Source organism: Ovis aries, chromosome 12 (genome assembly GCF_016772045.2).
Source record: "Ovis aries strain OAR_USU_Benz2616 breed Rambouillet chromosome 12, ARS-UI_Ramb_v3.0, whole genome shotgun sequence".
NCBI classification, from domain to species: domain Eukaryota; kingdom Metazoa; phylum Chordata; class Mammalia; order Artiodactyla; family Bovidae; genus Ovis; species Ovis aries.
The window spans coordinates 21,102,462-21,127,592 of NC_056065.1; the positions used below are offsets into that span (position 1 = coordinate 21,102,462).

The 25,131-nt window shown below is 41.9% G+C and overlaps 1 protein-coding gene across 2 annotated transcripts in view; it reads left to right on the forward strand.

The window, feature by feature from the left end:
- Positions 1 to 25,131, forward strand: part of TGFB2 (transforming growth factor beta 2) — a 93,505-nt gene that overhangs the window by 62,021 nt on the left and 6,353 nt on the right. For both annotated transcript variants that reach the window (XM_004013602.5, XM_004013601.5), the window contains 4 exons: positions 20,642 to 20,774; positions 20,899 to 21,009; positions 22,500 to 22,677; positions 24,339 to 24,492. In XM_004013602.5, coding sequence (XP_004013651.1) covers positions 20,642 to 20,774; positions 20,899 to 21,009; positions 22,500 to 22,677; positions 24,339 to 24,492 — 576 coding nt within the window. The remainder of the gene's footprint in view (positions 1 to 20,641; positions 20,775 to 20,898; positions 21,010 to 22,499; positions 22,678 to 24,338; positions 24,493 to 25,131) is intronic.

Genomic DNA, 25,131 nt, shown 5'->3' on the forward strand with positions numbered 1-25,131 from the left:
ATCATGATATGACTTCAGATGGACAGCAATATCACACGGAATAGGAAAGGGATAAAGCCTTCTGATATGAAGGGAAAGAGGAAAACGGAAATTTTTTTCCAAATAGCAGTGACCCTTACTGTATTTTTAGAGATCTATGCCAAAGGCAGCCTTTATTGAAATGTATTCTGATAAAGCTCCAGTGCTCTGGGAATGTCTTTGAACCTACTAATATTTAGTAGAGCTCTCAGCCTTTTTGGAAAATGGAATACATCTTTATTTGATTAAATCACGCTTGTATTTATGATTAAAATCATGCCCAGAGTTATGAGAAGGGGAAAAAATAGGAAAGAGGAATCTTCTTCAATTTGGATATCACCAGCATGAGCAAGTGAATCTGCCACCTAGGAGGAAGCTAAGTCCTCAAATTTACAAGCGAAGAAATGAGTCACCAAGAAATTCATAAGTTATTTAAGAGTGTCTACGACCTTGTGGCCACATGAGACCACCAAGGAATACTTGTGTTTAGGGATGCTGACCTCCAAAGACTTTGGACCTTCCAGCTATTTATAGCTTCCTCTCACCAATTTATACCCTTTTCACACTTACTGCCCTTTTTTTAAAAAAAAATTGAAGTCAAGTTGATTTATAATGTTGTGTTAGTTTCCGTTGTATAGCAAAGTGATTCAGTTATATATATACATATATATGTACATATATTCTTTGTCAAGTTCTCTTCCCTTATAGATTATTACAGAATAATGAGTATACCTCCCTGTGATATACAGTAGATCCTCAAACTCTTAATTTACACCCATCTCCCTCCCTTTTCATAAGTTTTTTTTTTTTTTATCTGACTGTGGCTCTGTTTACTGCTCATTTCAAACTTTATCACCTCTAGGATAATAAGATTTGTACCGTTATAACTTTTTCGATTAGTCCCTGTTTAATTGACTGCCCCAAATTTTGTGGCCTCAAATACCAAATTTTAATCGATTTTTAGGAGTCAGAAACTTAGACAGGACTTGACTGGGCTGTTCTGCTCCTCCATGTGGCTTTGACCTGGCTCACTTGATGGTGCTCAGGTGGCAGCTGGGCTGACCTGGATGATCTATAATGAATTTGCTTCTAAGCTTGGAGCTGGGATGGGATGACTGAGCCCCTCTTCCTCTCTAAGTAGTTTCAGGATGTACCCATGTGGTCTTCCCAGAAGAGGAGTCAGGCTTTTTTACCTGAGGCTCAAGGGCCCAAGTGTCCAAGGCAGAAGATGCCGGTCCACTTAAAGACAAGGTCCAAACCTAGCAGAGCTTCCCTTTCACCTTATTCTATTGATCAAATGTGCTACAGGCACAATTCAAAGGGAAAGGAAATAGATCCCATCTCTTGATAGAAAGAGTGTCAAAGAAGTTGCACCCATCCTTAATCTGCCATATCAACACACTGTACAGGGTCATAGGCAGAAAACTCTGAGTGAGCGCCTCCTAGCATTGGGACCAGCATTGATGCCAGTCATCCAACAATATGGAAGGAAAGCTATGATAAAACTAGACAGCATATTAAAGAGCAGAGACATCACTTTGCTGACAAAGATCCAGATAGTCAAAGCTATGGTTTTTTCAGTAGTCATGTATGGATGTGAGAGTTAGACCATAAAGAAGGCTGAGCACTGAAGAACTGTACTTTTGAACTGTGGTGCTGGAGAAGACTCCTGAAAGTCCCCTGGGCTGCAGGGAGATCAAACCAGTCAATCCTAAAGGAGATCAACCCTGAATATTCATTGAAAGGACTGATGCTGAAGCTGAAGCTCCAATACTCTGGCTACCTGATGTAGAACAGCTGACTCATTGGAAAAGACCAAGATGCTGGGAAAGATTGAGGGCAGGAGAAGGGGATGACAGAGGGTGTGATGGTTGGATGGCATCACTGACTCGATGCACATGAGTTTAAGCAAGTTTCAGAGGTAGTGAAGGAGAAGGAAGCCTGGTGTGCTGCAGTCCACACTCTGCAAAGAGTCAGAGTTCAAACTCAGTGACTGAACAACATAAATAATCTAGCCATATATATCAGACTCAGCTTGTGCCTTGCAGTTTCTCAGGGTCTGGTGGAGGAACAGATGTGTAAATGGTGTTTCAATAGTACTGCCTTTCTTCTAATTGAAATATACCCAAGAGACTTCTAGTGCAAAATCTGGAGAATCCAGAGGAATGCCTCAGAACTCATTCCTTCCAGAAGGGAATTGTGAGAATTTGGCAACATCCTAACAACTTGGTTTGATTCCTTGGGTGGACAGGCAGATAATTCCAAGATAATACACCATCTGCCTGAATCAAGATATTTCTTTGAGCCCAGAAATACTTATAGCAGAAATATCTGAATGCATCAGCTTGAGATAGAAGTAAGTTTGGTGAATTACTATGCACAGTATTTTTTTTCATTTGCTAGTTCACTAGTCACCCTTAATGAGACAGCATGGTGTAGTGTTCAGTGGTGTGAGTATTGTGATCTAAATTTTCTTAATAATTCCAGTTCACTTGCTGTTTATTGTAAGGGTGAAATAAAACCATGTATATAACTGCTGGATGGAGAGTGGGCAGTCGATCTATGTTAGTTCCCTTCCTTCCTTGTCATCTCTTAGATTTTGACTTCTAAGTCTTTACTTCTTCCAAGAAGAAGAGCCTTTTTCAAAATTACCTATCAAAGTCAGTTGCCTGATTATTTTTAGGTTAACTTATTAGCTTGAGGCCACTAAAAGAAAAACAAAAGAACTCCCTGATGCAGTGTGATGTACTGGGTTGATACATCATGAAACATCAGGAGAGATGTCATCTTCTCACATGGGGCTGGCGTGAGACCACAGAGGTTGCTGTCAGGTAGGTTGCTAGAATACAGTCTGCCGGTGGTTCTCTGTTAATCAGTAGAAGATAAATGTGTTGGGGTGAAATGAGCTCAGTGGATTTCCAAGGAAACAGATTTCCTGACCTTGGGCATAAGAGGGGCAGTAGTGGTGTTTATTTTTGTAGAGATGGAGCATTCAGCTTCAGTTGAAGTTACCTTTGCCTTAATAAGGGACTCCCACCCCACCTATACTGGATACTGTATCACAGCTTTGATGAACAATCTGTCCTTCTGGTTTTCCTCATCCCTTTCTTTAATCCTTTGGATTTTATTTTATTTATTTAATTTTTTTGGACTATGATGTATGGGTGGGATCTTAGTTCCCCAGCCAGGGGTTGAACCCTTGCTCCCTGAAGTGGAAGCACAGAATCCTAACCACGGGACCTCCAGAGAATTCCCAATCCTTGGATTTTAACACCTAGTTGGATTTGCGCTTAGACAAGCTTGTCGAATGTGATGATTTCTTATCTTTAGAGATCTCTTGCAAGGCTATACAAAAACAGTGGCTAAATCTAAGTCACATCCATTTATCTCTGGCCTCAAACTACAATACACAAGAAATGACTTTTCAGAGTTGCAAGTGAAAGCGTAACTTAATGGTTATGGAGCAAAATAAATAAATGAAGATTTTAGTGGGAAGGAGTGAATCACCCACCACTTTAAATAAACATCATATCTCATCTCTGAGAAAGATTTTAAACTATGCACACCCCTAAGGCTTTACAGTGAAAATTCAAAGTAGATGGCCTCAACTTGCTTTTTAAGGGACTCTAAAGCTGCAATTCAACCCTGAATATTCACTCGCAGGACTGATGCTAAACTGAAGCTACAATAATTTGACCACCTGATGTGAAGAGTTGACTCATTGGGAAAGACCCTGATGCTGGGAAAGATTGAAGGCAAAAGAAGAGGGCAGCAGAGGATGAGGTGGTTAGATGGTATCACCAACTAATTGGACATGAACTTTAGCAAACTCGGGGAGATAGTGGAGAACAGGCAAGCCTGGCGCACTACAGTCCGTGGGGTCACAAAGAGTCAGACACAACTTGAGTGACTGAACAACAAAACTGAGAATGAAGGATGAGGTTCTTGTCATTGCAAGGACCAGAATACTCAGTGGGGTTAATGAAAACTGCACCCTCTTCCTGATCCCAAGCCCATGCATGTGCACATGCGCATATGTGCCATTGTGCCGCGCACACACACACGCACACACACACACACACGCACAGTTCAGCTTTCAGTTCTCATATTGCCCAAGGGTTTATAAAATATAAAGAGGTCAGCCAAGAAAACTGACTGTCTGTTAAATTAGACTTGCAAAAAGTGCCACTGAAAAAAAAAGTTATACTGTGCTCCTGTTGTCCAGAATTTTACAGCATACAATCCCCTTAATACTGATCCTGACTCTGGCGCCACATTGGAGACACACGCGGTATAGTAACCCACTTAAAAAAAAAAGCCATGAGGTATAATAAACACTTTGTTTGCACAAGGCTATTAATATCTCAGGTCTTTGCAAACTGATCGAATGACATGCTCGCCTCGTAAGGAAATTGGATCGTTATCATTTGCATTAGGTTATGACGTTACCCAGAGTCTAGGAACCCTGTGAGCAGATGGGCCCCCAAAAGTGGTGCAAACAGCCGCCCTTCCCCGCTGTATCAAAAAAAATGTTAATAATCATGCAATTGTAACTAATTCTCTGTTCTTTTGCATAATGTGGCTCAGTAGTCATGTTGATAATTATCACTGACATATGCATTACTAACCATGCGCAGGGCATTATTTTAAGTGCTTTATAATGATTGATTCATTTAATCACTATAATAATCCTATTATTATCTTAATTTTACAAATGAGGAAACAGAGGCACAGAGAAGTTGAGCAACGTGTCCAGGCCACACAGCTTGGAAGAGACAGAGCCAGGATTTGAACCCAGGTGGCCTAGCTCCAGAGGCTGTGCTGTTGCTTACTTTATCCTACTGGTAGGAGGGTCGCAGGCTTCGGAGTTGGGCCAGTGTGGGTTCCAAGTGTGACTTTGGGGAATCTGAGAAAGGCACAGCACCGAAATGATTTCTCTGTCTGTTAAAAGTAAATAAAAACACCAAGTTGGCCAGGATTTTGTAAGACATGAGCAAATGCATGGAAATTCCTAGCACAATGAGTCTACTCAATGGTTAGTACTATTGTTATTCCCAAAGCACTGATTTTGAACTTTTATGAGAAACCATCTCTTACATTTGCAATCTTTTCCAAATCTCTTAGTAATGAGAACACTCACCTTAGGCCCTAGCTCTCCGGGGGTCCTGGGTATGCAGTGGCTGTCCCATGAGTTTGCTTCAGGACTTCCTTAAATAATATTTTCAACTCACTCTGCAGGTGGTGGTCTCATTCAATTGCTGGTGAGTAGCTCTGGGTAGGAAAGAAAAGGAACATTGCAGCCAGTCAGCCCTGGGTTCACCTTTTGCCTTTTTTTGTTTATTAATATTAGTTTCTTGCTCTTACAAATCCCTCATCTCTCTGAGCCTCAGTTTTTCATTATCCAATGGAGATACAGTTCTTGTCTAATGAGTTGCTGTGAAGAGAGCACCACTGTGGAGTGTCTGGCACATTGGCTGTGTCAGGAGTGGATTATTTTCATCAGGGTTTTACTTGTCATCTAGAACTTGTTTATATTTCCTCTAGAGTGGGTTTGTGATCATAAAACTACTCCTCGATGATGTCAGTCATCTCTGGTTGGATGATGTCATTCATCTCTGGTTGATGAGGTCTCCTCTGACCCATTTCCGGGGATCAGCAGAGCAGAGCAGGATTATGGGAACAGCCAAGGTGTTAGTGCTCTGGATGTTTGCTTTATCGGAACTCTGACGCAGCTCTACTGAGTTGACTCTGTGATGTATCTGGCTTTTCTCTTTGAAGAAACCATTACAGAATGGCCAACCCCAGGGAGGATGTCTTTGTACCTCTGCCTCACCACCACACAAATAGGCTCGATACCTGCTTCCTGTGTTGACTTCAATAGTTTTATTTTCATTTTATGATTGTATGCCAATTTTTCTATAACTCCACCAGGGTAAAAATTATTCCAAAGAAGGATATATGTTTATTTCCTGGTAATCAGAATATTTGGGGGAACTTTTGCTTTAGGACTGTTTAGAACCTACAAATACTGAACTGTGAATTCTTTCAATGGGGATGAATCTATATTTTTGAAAGATCCTGTTGATTCTTGAAAATGGCCAAAATGGCCAGTTATTTTTTGAGAAATTTGTTTTGTTTCAGGATTTCCACACTTTCTGTTTTTGGCTGTGCTGGGTCTTCACTGCGACATCCAGGCTTCTCTGGTTGCAGTGCGTGGGATCTAGAGCATGTGGGCTCAGTAGTTGCAGCCCATAGACTCTATGGTTGTAGTGCATGGACTTAGCTGCTCTGCAGCATGTGGGCTCTTAGTTCCCTGACCAGGGATCGAACCTGCATCCCCTGCACTGGAAGGCAGATTTTTTTTTTTTTTTTTAACCACCGGACCACCAGGGAGTTCCCAGCCAACAAAGCTTTAATGAAAGTCAAAAATAAAAATAGCTAAGTTGATTTTCCTATGTAATTTAAAGTGTTTAAAGGGTGGATCCAAAATCCAACCACTTCTAACTTCTCTGCCTCTCCTACACTGGTCCCAGGACTTGGGCTTTTGTAAAGGCCTCATCTCACTGTTTGCACCCTGGCCCCGTTCAAGGCCATTTGCAACACGGCAGTGGGGCTGATTTCTCCCAAGAGGTTGCTTAGACCCAAATCTCCTGCCCAGAGCCCTGTCGAGGCTTCTTACCTCACTCTGTATAAGAGCCAACAGCCTTCTTGTGCCTCGTGAGGCCGCCCCTGACCCATTGCTCACTCGTCCCCCAGCCACGACCGCCGCCACTCGAGGGGTTCTTCATCCTTCCCTCTTTGCTGCTCCTCCCCCTGGGCTCACCTCCTCCTCACGTCTGCAGCTGCTGTTCCTTCCACCCACAATGCTCTTTTCTGCTTCCCAGAAGCCTCTCTTTCATCATTCCTTCAGATTTTTCTTCAAATGTCACTCACTCAGAGACCTCCCTTGCCACCCTGTGTGATGTCTCAAGGTCCCTCTTCCTAACATGTACCATCCCTGGTTTTCACTGTTTGTTTCTCCTCCATACCCATGTCCTGTGGTACACTTGATCTTCTCTATCTTCATCTTATTTATGATCTTGTCTGTACCTCTGGGGATAAACTCCCAGAACAGCACCTAGTGCATAGATGATGCTCGACAAACATCTTTGAATACACTGAAGGAACATTTCAAAATGAGATGTAAGTACAAAGAACACTGTGGAAATAAGAGTGTAACATCATCAGGGGACTCTTGAGAAACATCATTTATTTGGATTTGGAAATTCTGCTAGATTTGTTTTAACCATAGCCGTATAGCTATTTATGAAGAAAGAAACATGGACCCATTTTCTGTTACTTATTCAGAGCTACTTCTGGTTAAGTGAATAATAACCATGTAGATCAAATACATACATATGTATATAATAAATTAGTGAAATTGATACTCTTGGGTAACCCATCAACACGGTAGAAAAGACAGGCTCTTTGTTTTTTTAGACTCATTGCTTTAGAGTCACACCCCCTAAATTAAAGGGCTCAGCTGAATGTGAGCTGGGGCTTGAATTATAGTACAGGTCACATGGGTTGTTGGGAGCCAGGAAGAAAGAGAAGGGGGTTGGAAGTGTGTTCCCTAAGTATGTGTGTGTTCGTGTCGAGTTGCAGCAGGATTGGAAGGGGAGATTGAATGAGGAAATTAAGATATGGCCTCAGAGAGCTTGAGGTTTTGTTGGCAGGACTCGTTCACCCCATGGTAGGAAATAACCGGGTCGTTATCAGCATCCTCGGTACTGAGCTCTGTGGTTTGGCCCCAAGGACCAACTAGAACTATGGACTTGACTTTGTTTCCCTTCAGAGTCCATCACTGATGGTTGGAAGGCACGTGCCTCTTTCCTCGCCTGTGAGGATGTGACTTGTGACTGCTTGAATCATTTTCTCTGTGTGTGATTTACATCCAATGGTCTTGTGAATGCTGTTGAGCTGCAGAGCATCAGAGACTTTCCATTTACACAAAGGACGCCTTCATCCCCCAGACCTGTAGAGATGCATTTGCTTGTTTATACAGATGTGCAGTCAGCACAAAGGCCTGTGTATGGAGACTGAAAAAAAGTGAAGGAAACAATAGGGAATTATGAGGTGTTTCCATCAAAGAGGAGAGGCTTTCCTCTGTGTGTGTGTGTGTGTGTGTGTGTGTGTGTGTGTGTGTGTGTGTGTGTGTGTGTTGGCTTCCCTGGTAGCTCAGCTGGTAAAGAATCTGCCTGCAATGCAGGAGACCCTGGTTCAATTCCTAGGTCTGGAAGATTCCCTGGAGAAGGGATAGGCTACCCACTCCAGTATTCTTGGGCTTCCCTGGTGGCTCAGATGGTAAAGAATCTGCCTGCAATGCAGGAGACCTAAGTTCAATCCCTGGGTTGGGAAGATCCCCAGGAGAAAAAAATGGCAACCCACTCCAATATTCTTGCTTGGAGACTCCTCATGGACAGAGGATTCTGGCGAGCTACAGTCCATGGGGTTGCAAAGAGTTGGACACAAATGAACCACTAAGCACGTATCTGTGTATGTATTAATATATTGTGTACATGTATGTATGAGTGTGTATATATGTGGGGATGTACATTTGTGTGGTGTGTATGTATATGTGTAGCTTGCAAGTATCGCTTATATAAAGGTCATTAAAGCCCTCTGTATGCCATACTTTATTAATTGCACTTGGATCTGTATAACATAGTAGCATATCAATGTTCATTACTTTGGTCAGTAAGAGAAAGAGTTACTATCAGACATAATAATGTAGATTTCTCAGCTCCAAAGAGACTACGTTGTCAGGTGAGTCTTCCTTCCAAAGTTGATGTGCATTGTGTAGGCTTCTACTGTAAAGGATCTCATGAAGCTCTTATTGCTAGTCGCTTCAGTCGTGTCCGAGTCTGTGCAACCCCCATAGATGGCAGCCCACCAGGCTCTGCCGTCCCTGGGATTCTCCAGGCAAGAACACTGGAGTGGGTTGCCATTTCCTTCTCCAATGCATGAAAGTGAAAAGTGAAAGCGAAGTCGCTCAGTTGTGTCCAACTCTTTGCGATCCCATGGACTGCAGCCTACCAGGCTCCTCCGTCCATGTGATTTTCCAGGCAAGAGTATTGGAGTTCTTATGAAGTACAAGTTCTTTACAGCCCCCTAGAGGGATACAGACACAGGAGAGCCATGGCAATTACAGGATGTGGTGATGGGAGAAGGAGGCTAAGAGCTGGGTCTGTTAGGCCACTTTTCAAAAGATTCATGCACTATGTGAGCTTGTTAGACACCCGCAAGATGGCCCAGCATTGCTCAAGGAGGCTGCAGTTAAACAGGGCTGGGGGGTTATGTTTATGCCTCATGGAAGAGAAGTCTTTACCCAATTCTGCTCTGAGACCCCACTTTCTTTTACATAGAAATTCAGCTCTCTTGCTTTTTGTCATCATTTTCATTCCCACAGTGAAATATATTAACTAAATTAAAATGCTGTATAAAATCATTTACATTGTCTGGTGATTCTTTGTCATCATAGTTAGACAGAGATAAAGATATATAGATACAAATGTCTATCTATGAAGTCTCTGTGAAGTGTGTGTCATATGTATGTATGAAATTCTGAGAAGTAGTTTCTATCACTTCTAAAAGATTGATTGTTCAGGGGCTTATATGTCGTTTGATCATATATGTCTTTCTAATGAAGTCTGTTAGTCAGTAAGAATTTACCAAAGTTGGACCATGTAAACTGCAGTGGAAAATACTCTTTGGAAGAATAAGAAAGTGCTTTTTGCTTTGAAGAACTTCCTAATCAGACTGAGCATTGGAAAATACCCAACCCTGTGTAATGTATGAACATCTAGTGTTATAAGCCTTCAAAATAGACACAATAGGCATCCTGACCCTCAGCACTTCAGAACGTGACCTTATTTGGAAATAGATGCATTGCAGATGTAATTAGTTAACATGAGGTTATACCAGGATAGGGTAGTCTTCTAATTTTATACGGGCAGTTTCCTTCTAAGAGGACAGCTGTGTGCACATGAAAAGATGTGCAACATCCCCAATTATTATTAATAGAGAAATGCAAGTCAGAACTACAGTGTGGTGTCACCTAACACTGATGGCCATCAGAATGGCCATGATAAAAAAATTTACAAGTAACAAATGCTAGACAGAGTGTGGAGAAAAAGGAATCCTCCCACACTGTTGGGAATGTAAATTGGCACAGCAGCTATAGAGAAAAGTATGGAGACTCCTTAAAAAACTAAAAAATAGAGCTATCATATGATCCTACAATCCCACTCTTGGGTATATATACAGAGAAATATGTGCATCTCAATGTTCATAGTGGCACTATTTACCATAGCTGAAACATGGAAGAACCTAAGTTAACATTGATACGTGAATGGATAAAGAAGATGTGGTACAATGATATATACAATAATATACACAAGATATATACAATGGAATATTACTCAGCCATAAAAGAATGAAATAGCGCCATTTTCAGCAACATGGGTAGACCCAGAGTTTATCATACTCAGGAAGTGATGGTTTATGTTTGCCTGACTTCAAAGCCTAGTGTAGGAACCTTTTCCCTACACTAATGATTTCCAAAGGCACTTGGCAAATGCCATGGGTTTTTCAAAGAAATCCTAGGAACTACAGAGGGTATGGAATGTCTTAATCAACCCGATGAAGATATTGGATGCATAGTGATTGGTACTATGGCAAGGATAGTTGAGATGCTGAATAGCAAAGTTAAGGTTCAGAGAGATTCTAAAGTGCTAAAAACCCAGGTCAAAAAAGAACTTCAAAGTTACTGGAGACATATATCTAATTTGCATTTAGATTAAAAAATGAACTGTGTCAGTATATACTAGAAAGGTAGTTCTCTGAGTAGTTCCGAGACCAGCAGCTGGTGCATCACCAAGGAAGATGTTAGAAATAGAAGTTCTTGTGCCTCTCTTATCCCTATTAAATCAGAAGCTCTAGAGATGTTTTAATAAGCCCTCTAGTTGTGTCAATGCAGGCTGAAGTTGGAGAACCACTGGCTAGAAAAACCAACCTCCTTCTCTCCCTTCCTTCATTTCTTTGTCTTTATTCAATGTCATTCCAGAAAGGACTTGGGGTGGAAAATCTGACTAAACGGTTTGTGTAAGAACAAAGGTTTTATTTTATGAAAAGTTTAGACTCAGTGGTGTGATGTGGCTGCTGCCAAAAATAAAGAGTTGGCATTGGAAATAGTGACCAGAACAAGGGAAGCAAGAGGCAGCCCTCTCCCCATTTGGCATATTCTCTATATTTGCCATATTGACCTAGACTGTACCTGGAGTTTGTTGAGGAACTGATTTTCAGAGGTATATTGAAAAGGGGTTTGACAAGGATGGCAGAGCTCCACAAACCTTGTCTTGAAGGAAGAAGTTGAGGAAAGCCCCCTCCTATGATGGGGGGCTGACATAGAGAAGAAAGAGAACTTGACAGCTTGTTCCAGAGGGCAGAAAACATACAGTGTTGGAAAGCCCCTTCCACTGGTATGAACAGGGCAAGATGTTTCCAGGCTTTTTCTGCGAGGTGTTGGCAATCCAGGTAAGTCCCTCAGGCTTTTTCTCCTCCAGCTGTAGTGTTTAGATGATAAGGGCTAGAATGTCCACTCCACAGGTATCTGTAAAGACTGAGAAATGTGACAATGTTTCAATATTTGAAAAACTAGCATAACTGTATGATGATGAACCAATGGTACTGTTATTAACTAAGACAGGTTGATGGAAATTTTAAGTTCAAGATGAAGAAAAATTTCAACCTACCAGTTGGCCCAAAGAGGGATGATCTTCCTCAACAAGTAGCAAGTTCACTGTCATGAGAGGTCTTCAGATCAAGACAGAGAAGTTAGAGGATGAATTGTTTCGGTTTGGAGAGATGGCCCCTAAGTGCCTCTCTGACGCTTGCATTTCATGACACAGAGATTAGTGACTCGAGGTGAGGTTGATCTAAGAGATTGGTGCTTGGAGCTAGCAGAATGAAGGTTTAATTTGGCATTGCCTCATCACTCTGTGCATGCCAATACATGCCACAGCAAACATTTTAAACACTGAAATGCATTTAAACCTTAAGTACATTTAAGCATTAAGTACATTAAAGAGCAGGCTTCCCAGGTGGTGCTAGTGGTAAAGAACCTGCCTACCAATGCAGGAGACATGAGGTGCAGGTTTGATCCCTGGGTCGGGAAGATCCCTTGGAGGAGGGCGTGGCAACCCACTCCAGTATTCTTGCCTGGAGAATCCTGTGGACAGAGGAGGCTGGTGGGCTACAGTCCGTAGGGTCGCACAGAGTCAGACATGACTGAAGCAGCTTAGCATGCATGCACATTAAAAACACTTAAAAAGTCCATCCATGTCTCTACAAATGAACCAATTTTGTTCCTTTTTATGGCTGAGTAATATTTCTTTGTATGTATGCACCACATCTTTATCCATTCCTCTGTCAATGGGCATGTAGGTCTTTTCCATGGCCTGCTGCTGCTGCTAAGTCGCTTCAGTCGTGTCCAACTCTGTGTGGCCCCATAGATGGCAGCCCACCAGGCTCCACCGTCCCTGGGATTCTGCAGGCAAGAACACTGGAGTGGGTTGCCATTTTCTTCTCCAATGCATGACAGTGAAAAGTGAAAGTGAAGACGCTCAGTCGTGTCTGACTCTTCGCGACCCCATGGACTGCAGCCTCCCAGGCTCCTCCGTCCATGGGATTTTCCAGGCAAGGGCACTGGAGTGGGGCGCCGTTGCCGTCTCCATTTCCGTGGCCTGGCTGCTATAAATAGTGCTGCAGTAAGTATTGTGGTGCCTGTGTATCTTTACATTATGTTTCCTCTGCATATATGCCCAGTAGTGGGATTGCTGCGTATATGGTAGTTCTGTTTTTTAAGGAACCTTCATACTGTTCTTCATACTGAGGAGGGAAGGAGAGTGGAATGGATTGGGAAATTGGGATTGGAATATATACAATACTATGTTTAAAATAGATAAGTAATGAGAACCTACTGTGTAGCTTACAGAAACCTACTCAGTGCTCGGTGGTGACCAAAATTGGAAGGAAATCCAAAAAATAACTACACACACATATAGCTGATTCATTTTATTATATGGTAGAAACTAATACAGCGTTGTAAAGCAACTATACTGCAGTAAAAATTAATTTAAAAAAAGAAAGAAACATAAAAAAAATTTAAGAAGGAACAAGATGGGCTCACGCTAGATAACCTTTTTGTTTTTCTCTCCTATGATTAAATCTCTCTTTCCATTAAAAGTCTGGTTGAATGGGCCCCTAGGTTTTTCTATAGATCTATTGATGTCTGAATATGGAAAGTCAATTAGAATTCCCAGTGCTTTCTTATAACTCTTTGCAATGTTTCATAGGAATGGAAGAGGTGTCTTCTTTGGGTTCTAAGCCAAATCCCAAATTGATTTACATCATTTTCCCTTTAAGACTAAGATTTCCTCTGGCTATAATTCTGTATCTAAAGTTCTATTTCTTCTTTTTTTTCCTTGCTCCTAAACTATTGGGTAACATTGGTGACTTTTGCCTCTCTCCACTCCCTGATTGGCTGGTTTCCAGTGTCAGAGAGATGAATGGATCCTTTTGTGCAAGGAGTTTTGTAATTTAGGGAAGAACTGAGAGCTTTGCCAAAGATAGTATGTGGGCATTTTACACATATTACAGATAATGTGTATATATCAATAACATAATGAAGGTACCATTCAGGCATCGCTGTGGGTGGTAGCTAAGTAAGAGACAGCCATATCTCATTTTTAATATATTAGAGACTCTCTTCTAATTTAGTCAACAACAGTTGTTGGTCTGTTATTTAAAGAAAAAAGTCAGTTAAAGCAAAAACTTTAAAAAAAAATTATAAAAGCAAAATTGGGGGGAAAGCAGGAGGTAAACTTTTATTTTAACTTAAAATGTATGTATGTGTGTGTATATATATGTTTAACACACACACACACCCTAACGCAATTTAAATGCTGAGTTTTTTGTAAAAGACCAAGGACTCTTCTTTGACTATAGCTCTGTCTATTGCCAATCCAGGGCTTCCAGGTGGCTTAGTATTAAAGAATCTGCCCGTCAGTGTAGGAGACGTGAGAGACATAAGATCCCTGGGTCAGGAATATCCTCTGGAGAAGGAAATGGCAATCCATTCCAATATTCCTCCCTGGAGAACCCCATGAATGAGGAGCCTGGTGGGCTACAGTCCATAGGGTCACAAAGAGTTGGACATGATTTAGCAACTGAGCAATGACAACAAATTGCCAATCCATGTCTTATATTTTGCCTAAACCACATCCGTAGCTCATTGTCAATGATTTCTAGTTTTTAGTTTCTTTGAGGGAGAGATTCATTTCAGGACATCTGCTAAGAGAACAGAGTGCAGGATCCTTCTAGATTTTTAGTATATTGTTTTTTCTTAGTTTGATAGCTGTCTCTCCCACATCTAAAATTGGAAAAAAATTATCACAGTAAAATACACATAACATAGAATTTAACTTCTAACCATTTTTTAGAGTATACAATTTGGTGGCATCAAATAAATTCACAATGTTGTCCAACCATCACTGCTATCCATTTATAGAAACATTTTTGTCATCCTAGATGGAAACTGTGCCCATAAAAAATAACTCCCCATTCCTGCTATCCCCCAGCCCCTGGTCACCTCTGTCCTACTTTATATCTTCATAAATTTGCCTATTCTAGGTATCTTGTGTAAGTGAAATTGTACAACATTTGTCCTTTTGTGTCTGGCTTATTTGACTTAGCATAATGTTTTCAAGATTCATCCATATTTTAATATGTCAGCATTTCATTACTTTTCATGGCTGAGTAGTATTCTATTGTATGTGTAGACTGCATTTTCTTTATCTGTATATCTGTTAATAGACACTTGGGTTGTTTTTATCATTTGCTGCTGCTAAGTCGCTTCAGTCGTGTCCGACTCTGTGCAACCCCGTAGATGGCAGCCCACCAGGCTCCCCCATCCCTGGGACTCTCCAGGCAAGAATACTGGACTGGGTTGCCATTTCCTTCTCCAATTCATGAAAGTGAAAAGTGAAAGTGAAGTCGCTCAGTCGTGTCCAACTCTTAGCAACCTCAAGGACTGCAACCTACCAGGCTCCTCTGTCCATGAGATTTTCCAGGCAAGAGTACTGGAGTGGGGTGCCATTTTATCATTTAGCTACTGTGAATAATGCTGCTATGAACACTGGTATACAAGTATTTATTTGAGTCCCTATTTTAAATTCTTTAGAGTATGTATCTAGGAGTAGAATTGCTAGATTATATGGTAACTGCATGTTTACCTTTTTGAGGACTCACCAAACTATTTTTCAAAAAAAAATTTTTTTTTAAAGGAACTTGTTTTAGGAAGACTTTCTAAGGCATTCAGCTCGGTTCTCACAGAAGCATAGCTTTCTTACATTTGGTCCTGTATTTCATCAGTTTCTAGAACATCTAAAGAACTTGGATAACTACAATATCATGTTCAGCTTGATATTGAACAGGCTTAGAAAGATGCGCGATTGATACTTGCTAAGCACTCAACTGGTAAGACCAGAAGTCCTTGGGACATACTAAAGAGTCCCTTTCCAGTAATGAATCCCAGTGTGCTGCTGCCATCAGCCAATACCTATTATAGAAAAAAGGGAGAACACTGGTTAATCTGGACAGGAAAACAGCAGCCAGTTAAGAGTTTTTACCATTCAACTAAATTATCTTTGTCATGATAAAATGTGCAAAGGAATTTAGAAACGACTGTCATTCTAGGAAAAAATAACATCCAGGACTGTTAACATCAATACACTTGTTGGAACACTAGCAGAAGAAAGGCTGACAGAAGAGGCTAAATAGAATGGGAAGTTGACCGAGGTGGTCATTTTTGTATCAACTCTTGAATCTAAGAAAATTCTACTCGATAAAAGCAGTGGGTTGATTTTCTTTCCTTACAGCTTCATTTAGCGTGGGTGGTAAATGGAGGATAAACAGGGAATAGGGAGAGTGTGCCTATTCTTAGAAAATACCTTTCAAGTTAAGATTCGAGACTTTGGGATGTGATTCAAAGGGTTTCTAGCCAGTTCTGAAATTAAATCACCGAGCTGTAGAAGGAGTATTTTATACAGCATCATCCATCCTTATTGGTGACCCAAGTGATTAAAGGTTTGGGAAACTGGCCCTCAAAATATGGGCTAAAGGAATTGGGTTTATTTAGCTTAGAGAGGGAGACTGAGCATGCTGAGGGGGACTTAATAATAGTCTCCAAGAATATGAGGGATATTCTATGAGTGATGGAAAGCAGCTGTTTCCTGTTTCCACTAAGGACTGGATAAGAAAGAATGGAGTTAAATTGCAACAAGTGGGTTTAAGAACTCCTTGGCCATAAAGTTCAAGACAACAAACCCACAAGACCGAAGTCACTTCTCTGTTTCAGAATTTGGTAGCTCACTAGCTGTCTTTCTTGGTGGTTTCAATTGGCCTGTTCTTGAACTAGTAAAAAGATATGGAGGACCTTTCACCCGTGTGAGAGTATGAGGTTGTCCGATGTCAGAATGTAAGAGTGTTCTGTGGCTGAGGAAGCACTTATCGTCTAATGAGATTTAAAGAGAAAAAAATTCAGAATCTCTTTGCTCCTCCTTGGTTTGATTTTGAAACCAGATCATCTGGATTTACCTTCTCTATAAGACACATTTAATTAGATTTGCTAGTGTGCATTTTTTCTGCCCATGTTGTCAATGTAGTCATGATTTTTTTTTTTTAAATCCTGTATTGTTAGTGAGATTGTGTGTATTTGTACATATACACATATGTGAAAAGTGAAAGTGTTAGTTGCTCAGTCCTGTCCAACTGTTTGTGACCAATGGACTGTAGCCTGCAAGGCTCTTCTGTCCATGGAATTCTCCAGGCAAGAATACTAGAGTGGATAGCCATTCCCTTCTCTGTGGAATCTTCCCAACCCAGGGATCCAACCTGGGTCTTTTGCATTGCAGGTAGATTCTTTATCATCTGAGCTACCAGGGTAGGCCCACATACACATACACACACACACATAAGTATACAGACATATATGATATCTTAAGTTATGAGATATATACATATATGTCACAGATATATATTGAAGATATCTGATATATGATAGATATATATTTATCAGATGTAATTAATTCAAATGAAAGCAATGTTTTGTTCTAGACAGTGCATCTAAGTATTAGGGATATGAAGATGAATAAGACATACACTATGCTAATTAGAGCTTCCCAGGTGGCACTGGGAAAAAGCTGGCTTAACACTCAACATTCAAAAAACTAAGATCATGGCATCCAGTCCCATCACTTCATGGCAAATAGATGGGGAAACAATGGAAACAGTGACAGACTTTATTTTCCTGGGCTCCAAAATTACTGCAGATGGTAACTGCAGCCGTGAAATTAAAAGATGCTTGCCCCTTGGAAGAAAAGCTGTGACAAACCTAGACAGTGTATCAAAAAGCAGAGACATTACTTTGCTGACAAAGGTCCATCTAGTCAAAGCTATGGTTTTTCCAGTAGTCATGTATAGATGTGAAAGTTGGACAATAAAGTAGGCTGAGAGTCAAAGAACTGATGCTTTTGAGCTGTGGTGTTTGAGAAGACTCTTGAGAATCCTTTGGTCTGCAAGGAAATCAAACCAATCAATCCTGAAGGAAATCAGTCCTGAATATTCATTAGAAGGACTGATGCTGAAGCTGAAGCTCCAGTACTTTGGCCACCGGATGCAAAGAGCCAACTCATTAGAAAAGACCCTGATGCTGGGGAAGATTGAAGGCAGGAGGAGATGGGGAAGACAGAGGACAAGATGGTTGGATGGCATCACCGACTCAGTAGACATGAGTTTGCGCAACCTCCGGGAGATAGTGAAGGACAGGGAAGCCTGGAGTGCTGCAGGCCATGGGGTTGCAAAGAGTCAGACACGACTGAGCGACTGAATAACAACAAGGTGACTCTAGTGGTAAGGAATCTGCCTGCAATGCAGGAGACATAAGAGACACGGGTTCAGTCCCTGGGTCAGAAAGACCCCCTGAAGGAGGGCATGACAACCCACTCCAGCATTCTTGCCTAGAGAACGCCATGGACAGAGGAGCCTGGTGGGCTACAATCCATAGGGTTACGAAGAGTCAGACATGATTGAACTGACTTAGCATGCACATGTCAATTAGGAACAAAGCAAGTACACAAAGAGTTATGAAATAATGCATCATGATAGAAAGTCAGCTAGAGGAAGAAATTTAAAGTTGGAAAGGTGAGCTTTGGGAATGTTACAGTTTTTAGTCAATGAGACAGATGGAAATGCCTGAAAATGTCTTCTCAACTATTGTTTTACCCTTGCTATTCTATGTTAGGTGAATTGTACTGTTTTTCCTGAATTGGATAGGTAGTGTCTTATTTCCCCAAGTGGGAGTATTTCCAAGGCAGGAAATCAAATCAAGGTTTGATTTCCAGAGGATATAACTGTTAAGTTGCATCTTGAAAGTTATAGGTATGTCAACATTAACTAACTACATATATGTCCCACGTGGTATATTTTCATCTTCTATCAACATTTTCTATAATCTTATTAGAAATATTTGCCTCTGTCATTGACTGTTTTCTGTCATCTGGAAAGGGGTAAGAGTGAATTGTGATCCAAGGGGATTCTCACAACTCTTTTGGCCTTCAAGAATCCAGCATCAGAGTTGAACTTGGAATTGCTTTGAATCATTTGTTCACTGTGAGGCTTTGGGCAACTTATTTAACCTCTCTGAGTTTCGGTTTCTTTCATCTACTTGACAGGAATGTTTTCAGGATTAAATTAAATGAAATACTGTGTGCCAAACTCAGGGCCCATGTACTCAGCCCTTAAGTCATGTTTCTTCCTTTAGTTCACAAAGGGCATCTCTTGTGTATGGTAGGATCACGATTACCTCTAGATTCTCTGCACATAGTGGGGTTTGTTGCATTGAGAGGCAGGCTTGTAGAGTAAGGTTAGTCTAAAGATTCGTGAGGACGTCCAAAGTCCAATTATATGATTTTTCTCCCTATTTTGTACTTACCTCATCCAAAAGAAGCTCTAATACTTTGGCCACCTGATGCGAAGAGCCAACTTATTGGAAAAAACCCTGATGCTGGGAAAGGTTAAAGGCAAAAGGAGAAGGGGGCCACAGAAGATGAGATGATTAGATAGCATCTCTGACTCAATGTACATGAACTCGAGCAAATTCTGGGACATAGTGAAGGACAGGGAAGCCTGACATGCTTCAGTCCTAGGCGCTGCAAGGAGTTGGACACAACTTAGTGACTGAACAACAATCCAGAAAATAAAATAGTCTACTATAATGCCAAATTTCCTAGGAAGTGTCTGTTGTTGGACTGCTTGAAACCAATGATGTGCACATATGGAAGGAAAATGCATTGTAACATCTGCAGGAACACTATGTGTTTTTGTTTTACAAGGTTTAAAGGAGCATAAATCAATCTTCTAGATATGCAGGCAGTCCTGTTAATAGACATTGATTAAGTCAAGTGCTGTGCTTTGAAATGATATCAAATTGATGACCTGATCCCAGCCCTGGCAAGGTATATGAACTTGTTGGAGAGACCAAACCTGTACACATGAAGTAACCACATCACGGTTAGACTCAGTCTCAGGAAATAAACATAAAGCAACAGGGCTTGAGCCTATAAGTACTAAGGAAAGGCAGGATATGGGTTTGGGTAGGGATTTAATCTAGTTCTTGGAGACTTAGAGTCGTGGTTTGACTGGTTCATAAAACACTATCATTTAAAGACAGAACGTTTTTTAAAAAAGCGACTTAAAATGCTCACTTCCTATAGAAACCCAAGAACAGACTGCAGTTGCTCTTAACTTATTTGAAATAAATGCATCTTTCTAAATTGTTAGCGTTCAGGCTGATTTCCTTTCAGACTCTCCCTCCACGCCGTGCCAGATTGCTCCTGCCCAAATTCGTTCTTTGTCTGCGGGATGTGGAATATCCTTATAAATCATAACAAGTCACAGGGAGAGCAAAAATCCCAGCTAGAGACTTACCTCCAAAGTTGAGGCATGTCCCATATTTTATTAAAATGGTGGTGGATTTAGGAACCAAGATTAGGGCCTTTGTCTCTTTATTTGAAGAAGATTTATATTCAGAGCCTTCCAAGGGTGAGCCCGGATCCTCTGACCTGGACCAGTCCTCTGGTCCCTCCCCACATCCCAGCTCCCCATACGAAATGGGAAGCAGAACAACAAAACCATTAACTTAATGGCATAGAATTTATGGCCGAAATCTTGCAAAGCTTGTGTCAGCAGAGGAAAATAATTACTGTCACTTTCTTTGAGACACTTGGCTTTATGGTTCCTGTCACCTTTATCAAAACACATGGCTGATTTAGTAGCTCTATTTTTCATGGCAAATGGCCTGGTGTTACTTTTTTATGCGTGTGGCCATGCCCATGAGATGACAATACTTGGGTAGACCGGAGCGGGACTCAACTTAGATAGTGAGTTGGGATACTGTGAATAGTTTGGGTTTAATCCTGCTGTCAGTATGCCAGCTGAGCTTTTCTCTTGCCCTTTCCTCCTCTAGATTCTCAAATCCAAAGATTTAACATCTCCAACCCAGCGCTACATCGACAGCAAAGTTGTGAAAACCAGAGCAGAGGGCGAATGGCTCTCCTTTGACGTCACCGATGCTGTTCACGAATGGCTCCACCATAAAGGTGACCACTGCTCTCTGTTTTCCTCCTTCGATGTTCACTGATCCTAAATTATTTGCAGAGCACTGGCAGATGGAGGGGTATTAGATGCACAGGAAAATGACCTCCTCGATTTCATATTTTCCAGACAGGAACCTGGGATTTAAAATAAGTTTACACTGTCCCTGCTGCACCTTTGTACCATCGAATAATTACATCATCCCCAATAAAAGTGAAGAACTAGAAGCACGATTTGCAGGTAAATGAAACTTGGGCAAAGGAGGTGGGGGAGGGAAGGCCTCTGTCGATAACCTGGGGGAATGAGGTCAGTTTGTGTGTGAAAATGAGATTTGTTTGGTCAAAGCTATGGTTGGGGTAAGATACATGAAGGCAGAAAGGGATTGGTTTCCAGTTTACATTGCTCGAAGCTGTGTGATGACTTGGCAATACTAATTGACAGACTTACCAGCCTTCCAGACTCTTAAAGAACCTGTTAAGCCCTTCATTCTTCATTTAAGCAAACCAGCATTCCCTCAATGCTAATGTTATAGAAGAAAAAGACAACATGCTTTCAAGGACATCCATTGATAATGCTCCCAAACCCAACATCAGGAATCCACCACTGGATTTCACAGAAGGATGTCCCCTCCTGCCACAGCCTCTGTAACTAACCTGATCTGTGTCAGAACACACCCTGGTTTTCTGGCTGATGCCCAATATTCCAAGTGGCTTCCTTATCAGGCTTTCATAATTAGTTTGCAAACACAGAACAGAGTTTTAGTTGTTCCCCCAGTCTTGCTTACCTTTTAGTGAATTAGCCAAAAGTCGAAGGGGATGAGGTGTTACCAAGGGCTCAAGTCATGTCTTCCACTAGACAACAAGTCGTTGGATGATGAGAGATGAGCAGAGGGTCTGGACCAATTGCGGGTGTAGCACTTGCTCCATACCACCAGGTTAGGGAGCTGATCACCCTTCCCTAGCTAACCCCACCAGGGACCTCCATCCCTTGGCCGAAGCCTCCAGTGGCCCTTGCTCACAGAAAAATCCTCCCAGAAGTCTAGAGATTTATTTCAGTCTCTAACCTAGTCATGATTCTTGAGAAGTACAGAGATTAAATGCTTAAGCTGGCAGTCTCTTGAGCATGCTCTGGGAAGCTCAGGTTTCTCCATCTCAGATGGAATCAGGAAAGTGTTGAGGACGCCATAAAAATCCATGAAAAAGCCCTTTCTTCACAGCTTCCCCAAACAGCATTAGGTAAGGGTGACTTCTGTTTCACTTGAACCTCATTCACGGCAGTTTAGTGTAAGGCTCAGTTTAGGTTCATGAGGAAAGTCTTTGAGTTGACCAGTCCTAGGAAGAGAGGAACCCAGCGGGTGACAAGGCATGTTCTATAGCCGTGTCATCAGTTGTTGAAGGCTTGAGCACAGCCTACGCTGAGGACTGACTGGACTACTGAGAACGAGTGCCCTTGGACTAGAGGTCAAAGACTCCTTCTGTAGTGACTTTCATAACCAACTCGCCCTGCCTTGGACACTGAACTGCCTTCTGACAAGAGCCCCATTTAGCCGTGTTCCTTGTCGCTGGTACTTGTCCTGTCCGTTGCTGTGGGGAGTGAGCCAACTGCTGCCGCTGCTGTGTGGTCATCACTGCTGTTTGTGACAATAGACAAAGGGGGGGAAAAAAGGTATGGCTGATTCTACTTGATGAAGGTAAAGCTAAATGTTTATTACCCGAATGCATTTTTTCAAGGTATTGATGGCACCTCTACCTATACCAGTGGTGATCAGAAAACAATAAAGTCCACTAGGAAAAAAAACAGTGGGAAGAGCCCACATCTCCTGCTAATGTTGTTGCCCTCCTACAGACTTGAGTCCCAACAGTCCAACCGGCGGAAGAAGCGTGCTCTGGACGCAGCCTATTGCTTTAGGTAAAGGAAATAAAAAGAAAACAAAAAAGGAATTGTGTTTCTGTTTAACTCCTGTACTGCCTTTGCCTTTTTTTTTTTAACTGAAAATGGACTTGAACTGTAACTCGTTGCTTAAAGCCGGGGAGAGAAAAATAGAGCCATCGTATTTTGTAACACCAGAGGTTTAAACAGTTATTTCTATGCTGTCTTCATCAGTTCTTTAGCAATGAACCCACTATGAAGGGAGAAAACTAGCCCCTTGAGTTTCACCCCTCACCCCAAGTCTCTCTGAAGTACTTTGAGGCTGAAGGAGAAAAGGAACTCTCGACTCCCCAGAGCAAAGATAGGTTTATTTGAGGAGCATGATGGCGGCTCCCTAACTGGGGAGACTCGCCATCTGTAGGAGCCTTTCCTCTCCCTGAAGGGTGTGCGTGCATTCGTGTATGCTAGATTGCCTCAGTTGTGTCCGATTCTGTGTGATCTTATGGACTGTAGCCCGTCAGGCTCCTCTGTCCGTGGGATTCTCCAGGCAAGAATACTGGAGTGGGTTGCCATGCCCTCCTCCAGGGGATCTTCCCGACCTAGGGACTGAACCTGCATCTCTTACGTCTCCTGCATCAGCAGGTGGGTTCTTTATCATCCACGCCACCTGGCAGGGTACCCATGGTCAGATCTCCTTCACAGACAGTAACAGTGATGAGAGAGATAGAAGAAAAGTGCTATTCGTCGTGTCTTTCGCTACAGAATACGAGAGAAGTGGGGGTAGCATAAACTGACCTCCTATTCCTACATGAGTTCATGGAGGGAAAGTGTGAATGTCCTTCTGTGGTTTCTTAGTGAGCCTGGTAAGAGAAAGGCTCTTTCTTTATGTTGTGAGCTATGGGGTGGTGAGAGGGCCTCACTGATAAAGTGCAAGGAAAAGGGTGTTTTTTGTTTGCTAGAGCCAGTGGTTGCACTAATAAGCAAGATTCCGTGTTTCTTGATCTCTGGTTTATCCCTAGATCCAGGGCCAGGAAATGAAATAAAGGATTTTTTTCTCAAAGGAAAATGCCTGAGATGGTTCTCTGTAAATAGCTGTTGTACTTTATCCATTTGCATTTGAAAAGGCAATAGAGGCTGGATGGCAAAACTGTGCTTTGCAGGTTGGAAGGGGCTTCGTCTCCATCTGCCACCTTTCTGTTTATGTCTCATCCTACAAGGGAAGGGTTTGGTTTTTGAGGACACAGTTAAGAGAGTCAGAGTATAGAACTCCCAAGGGAAAACAGCCCAGCAAATCACCATCACACCCCATTATGAAAGTCTGTTGAGATTGCTTTACAACCTTTGAAACCTTGTCTGTGGTATATGCTCATATACATATGTATGAAAGTCACTCAGTTGTGTCTGACTATTTGTGACTCCATGGACTGTAGTCTGCCAGGCTCCTCTGTTCATGGAAGTCTCCATGCCAGAATACTGGAGTGGTAGCTGTTCCCTTCTCCAGAGGCTCTTCTCAATCCAGGAATCAAACCCAGGTCTCTTGCATTGCCAGTGGATTCTTTACCAACTGAGCCACCAGGGAACCCCAATGCTCATATTTATTTGTTGAATAAACAAATGAGTCATTTTTCTGGTTTGGAATAAGGGACCTGGAGTGGGACGGAAATCAGCTTTAAAATCTCCATTGCTCTTTCTTTTATCAGAAATGTGCAGGATAATTGTTGCCTACGCCCACTTTACATTGATTTCAAGAGGGATCTTGGGTGGAAATGGATTCATGAGCCTAAAGGGTACAATGCCAACTTCTGTGCTGGAGCATGCCCATATCTGTGGAGCTCAGACACTCAGCACAGTAGGGTAAGTACAGGCTTCACTTGTCTCTTCGTTCTTGGGCTGCTAATTGTAACTGCTGATAGTTTTACTGAATGGATTCTCAATAGCCTCGTGCCCTTTTGTCACCACACATAAATGGATGCTGGAGAAACCCTTTTGAATGATGAGAAAAAATTCGGGCTGTAGGTCAAGGCAGAAAGCAATACTGATGAGTTTAGACAAGTAGATCTGGCCTTTCCAATTAGCCTGTAGGCAACTTAAAGACAATTTTGTTTAATTTTCTGTTTGTTTTATGTTCTTAACAGCTGTAAGCATAAATAGGTGGAGTCAATATCTTACTAAGTGTCAGATACTGTTAAAATGTGCAGGGACCCAGTTCTTTAGGTGAAAAAAGGATGTGTTATCACTCAATCAGGGTCTATCCTACTAGAAAGAACACTGAGGACTTCTGTAGATGCTTTGGTGGAGTGATTCAGTGTTGTCGTTGTTCAGTTGCTGAGTCATGTCTGACTCTTTGCGACCCCATGGACTGTAGCCAGTCAGGTTGTCTGTCCATGGGATTTCCCAGGCAAGAATACTAGAGTGGGGTGCCATTCCCTTCTCCAAGGGATCTTCCTGGATCAGGGATCGAACCCGCATCTCCTGCATTGGCAGGCGGGTTCT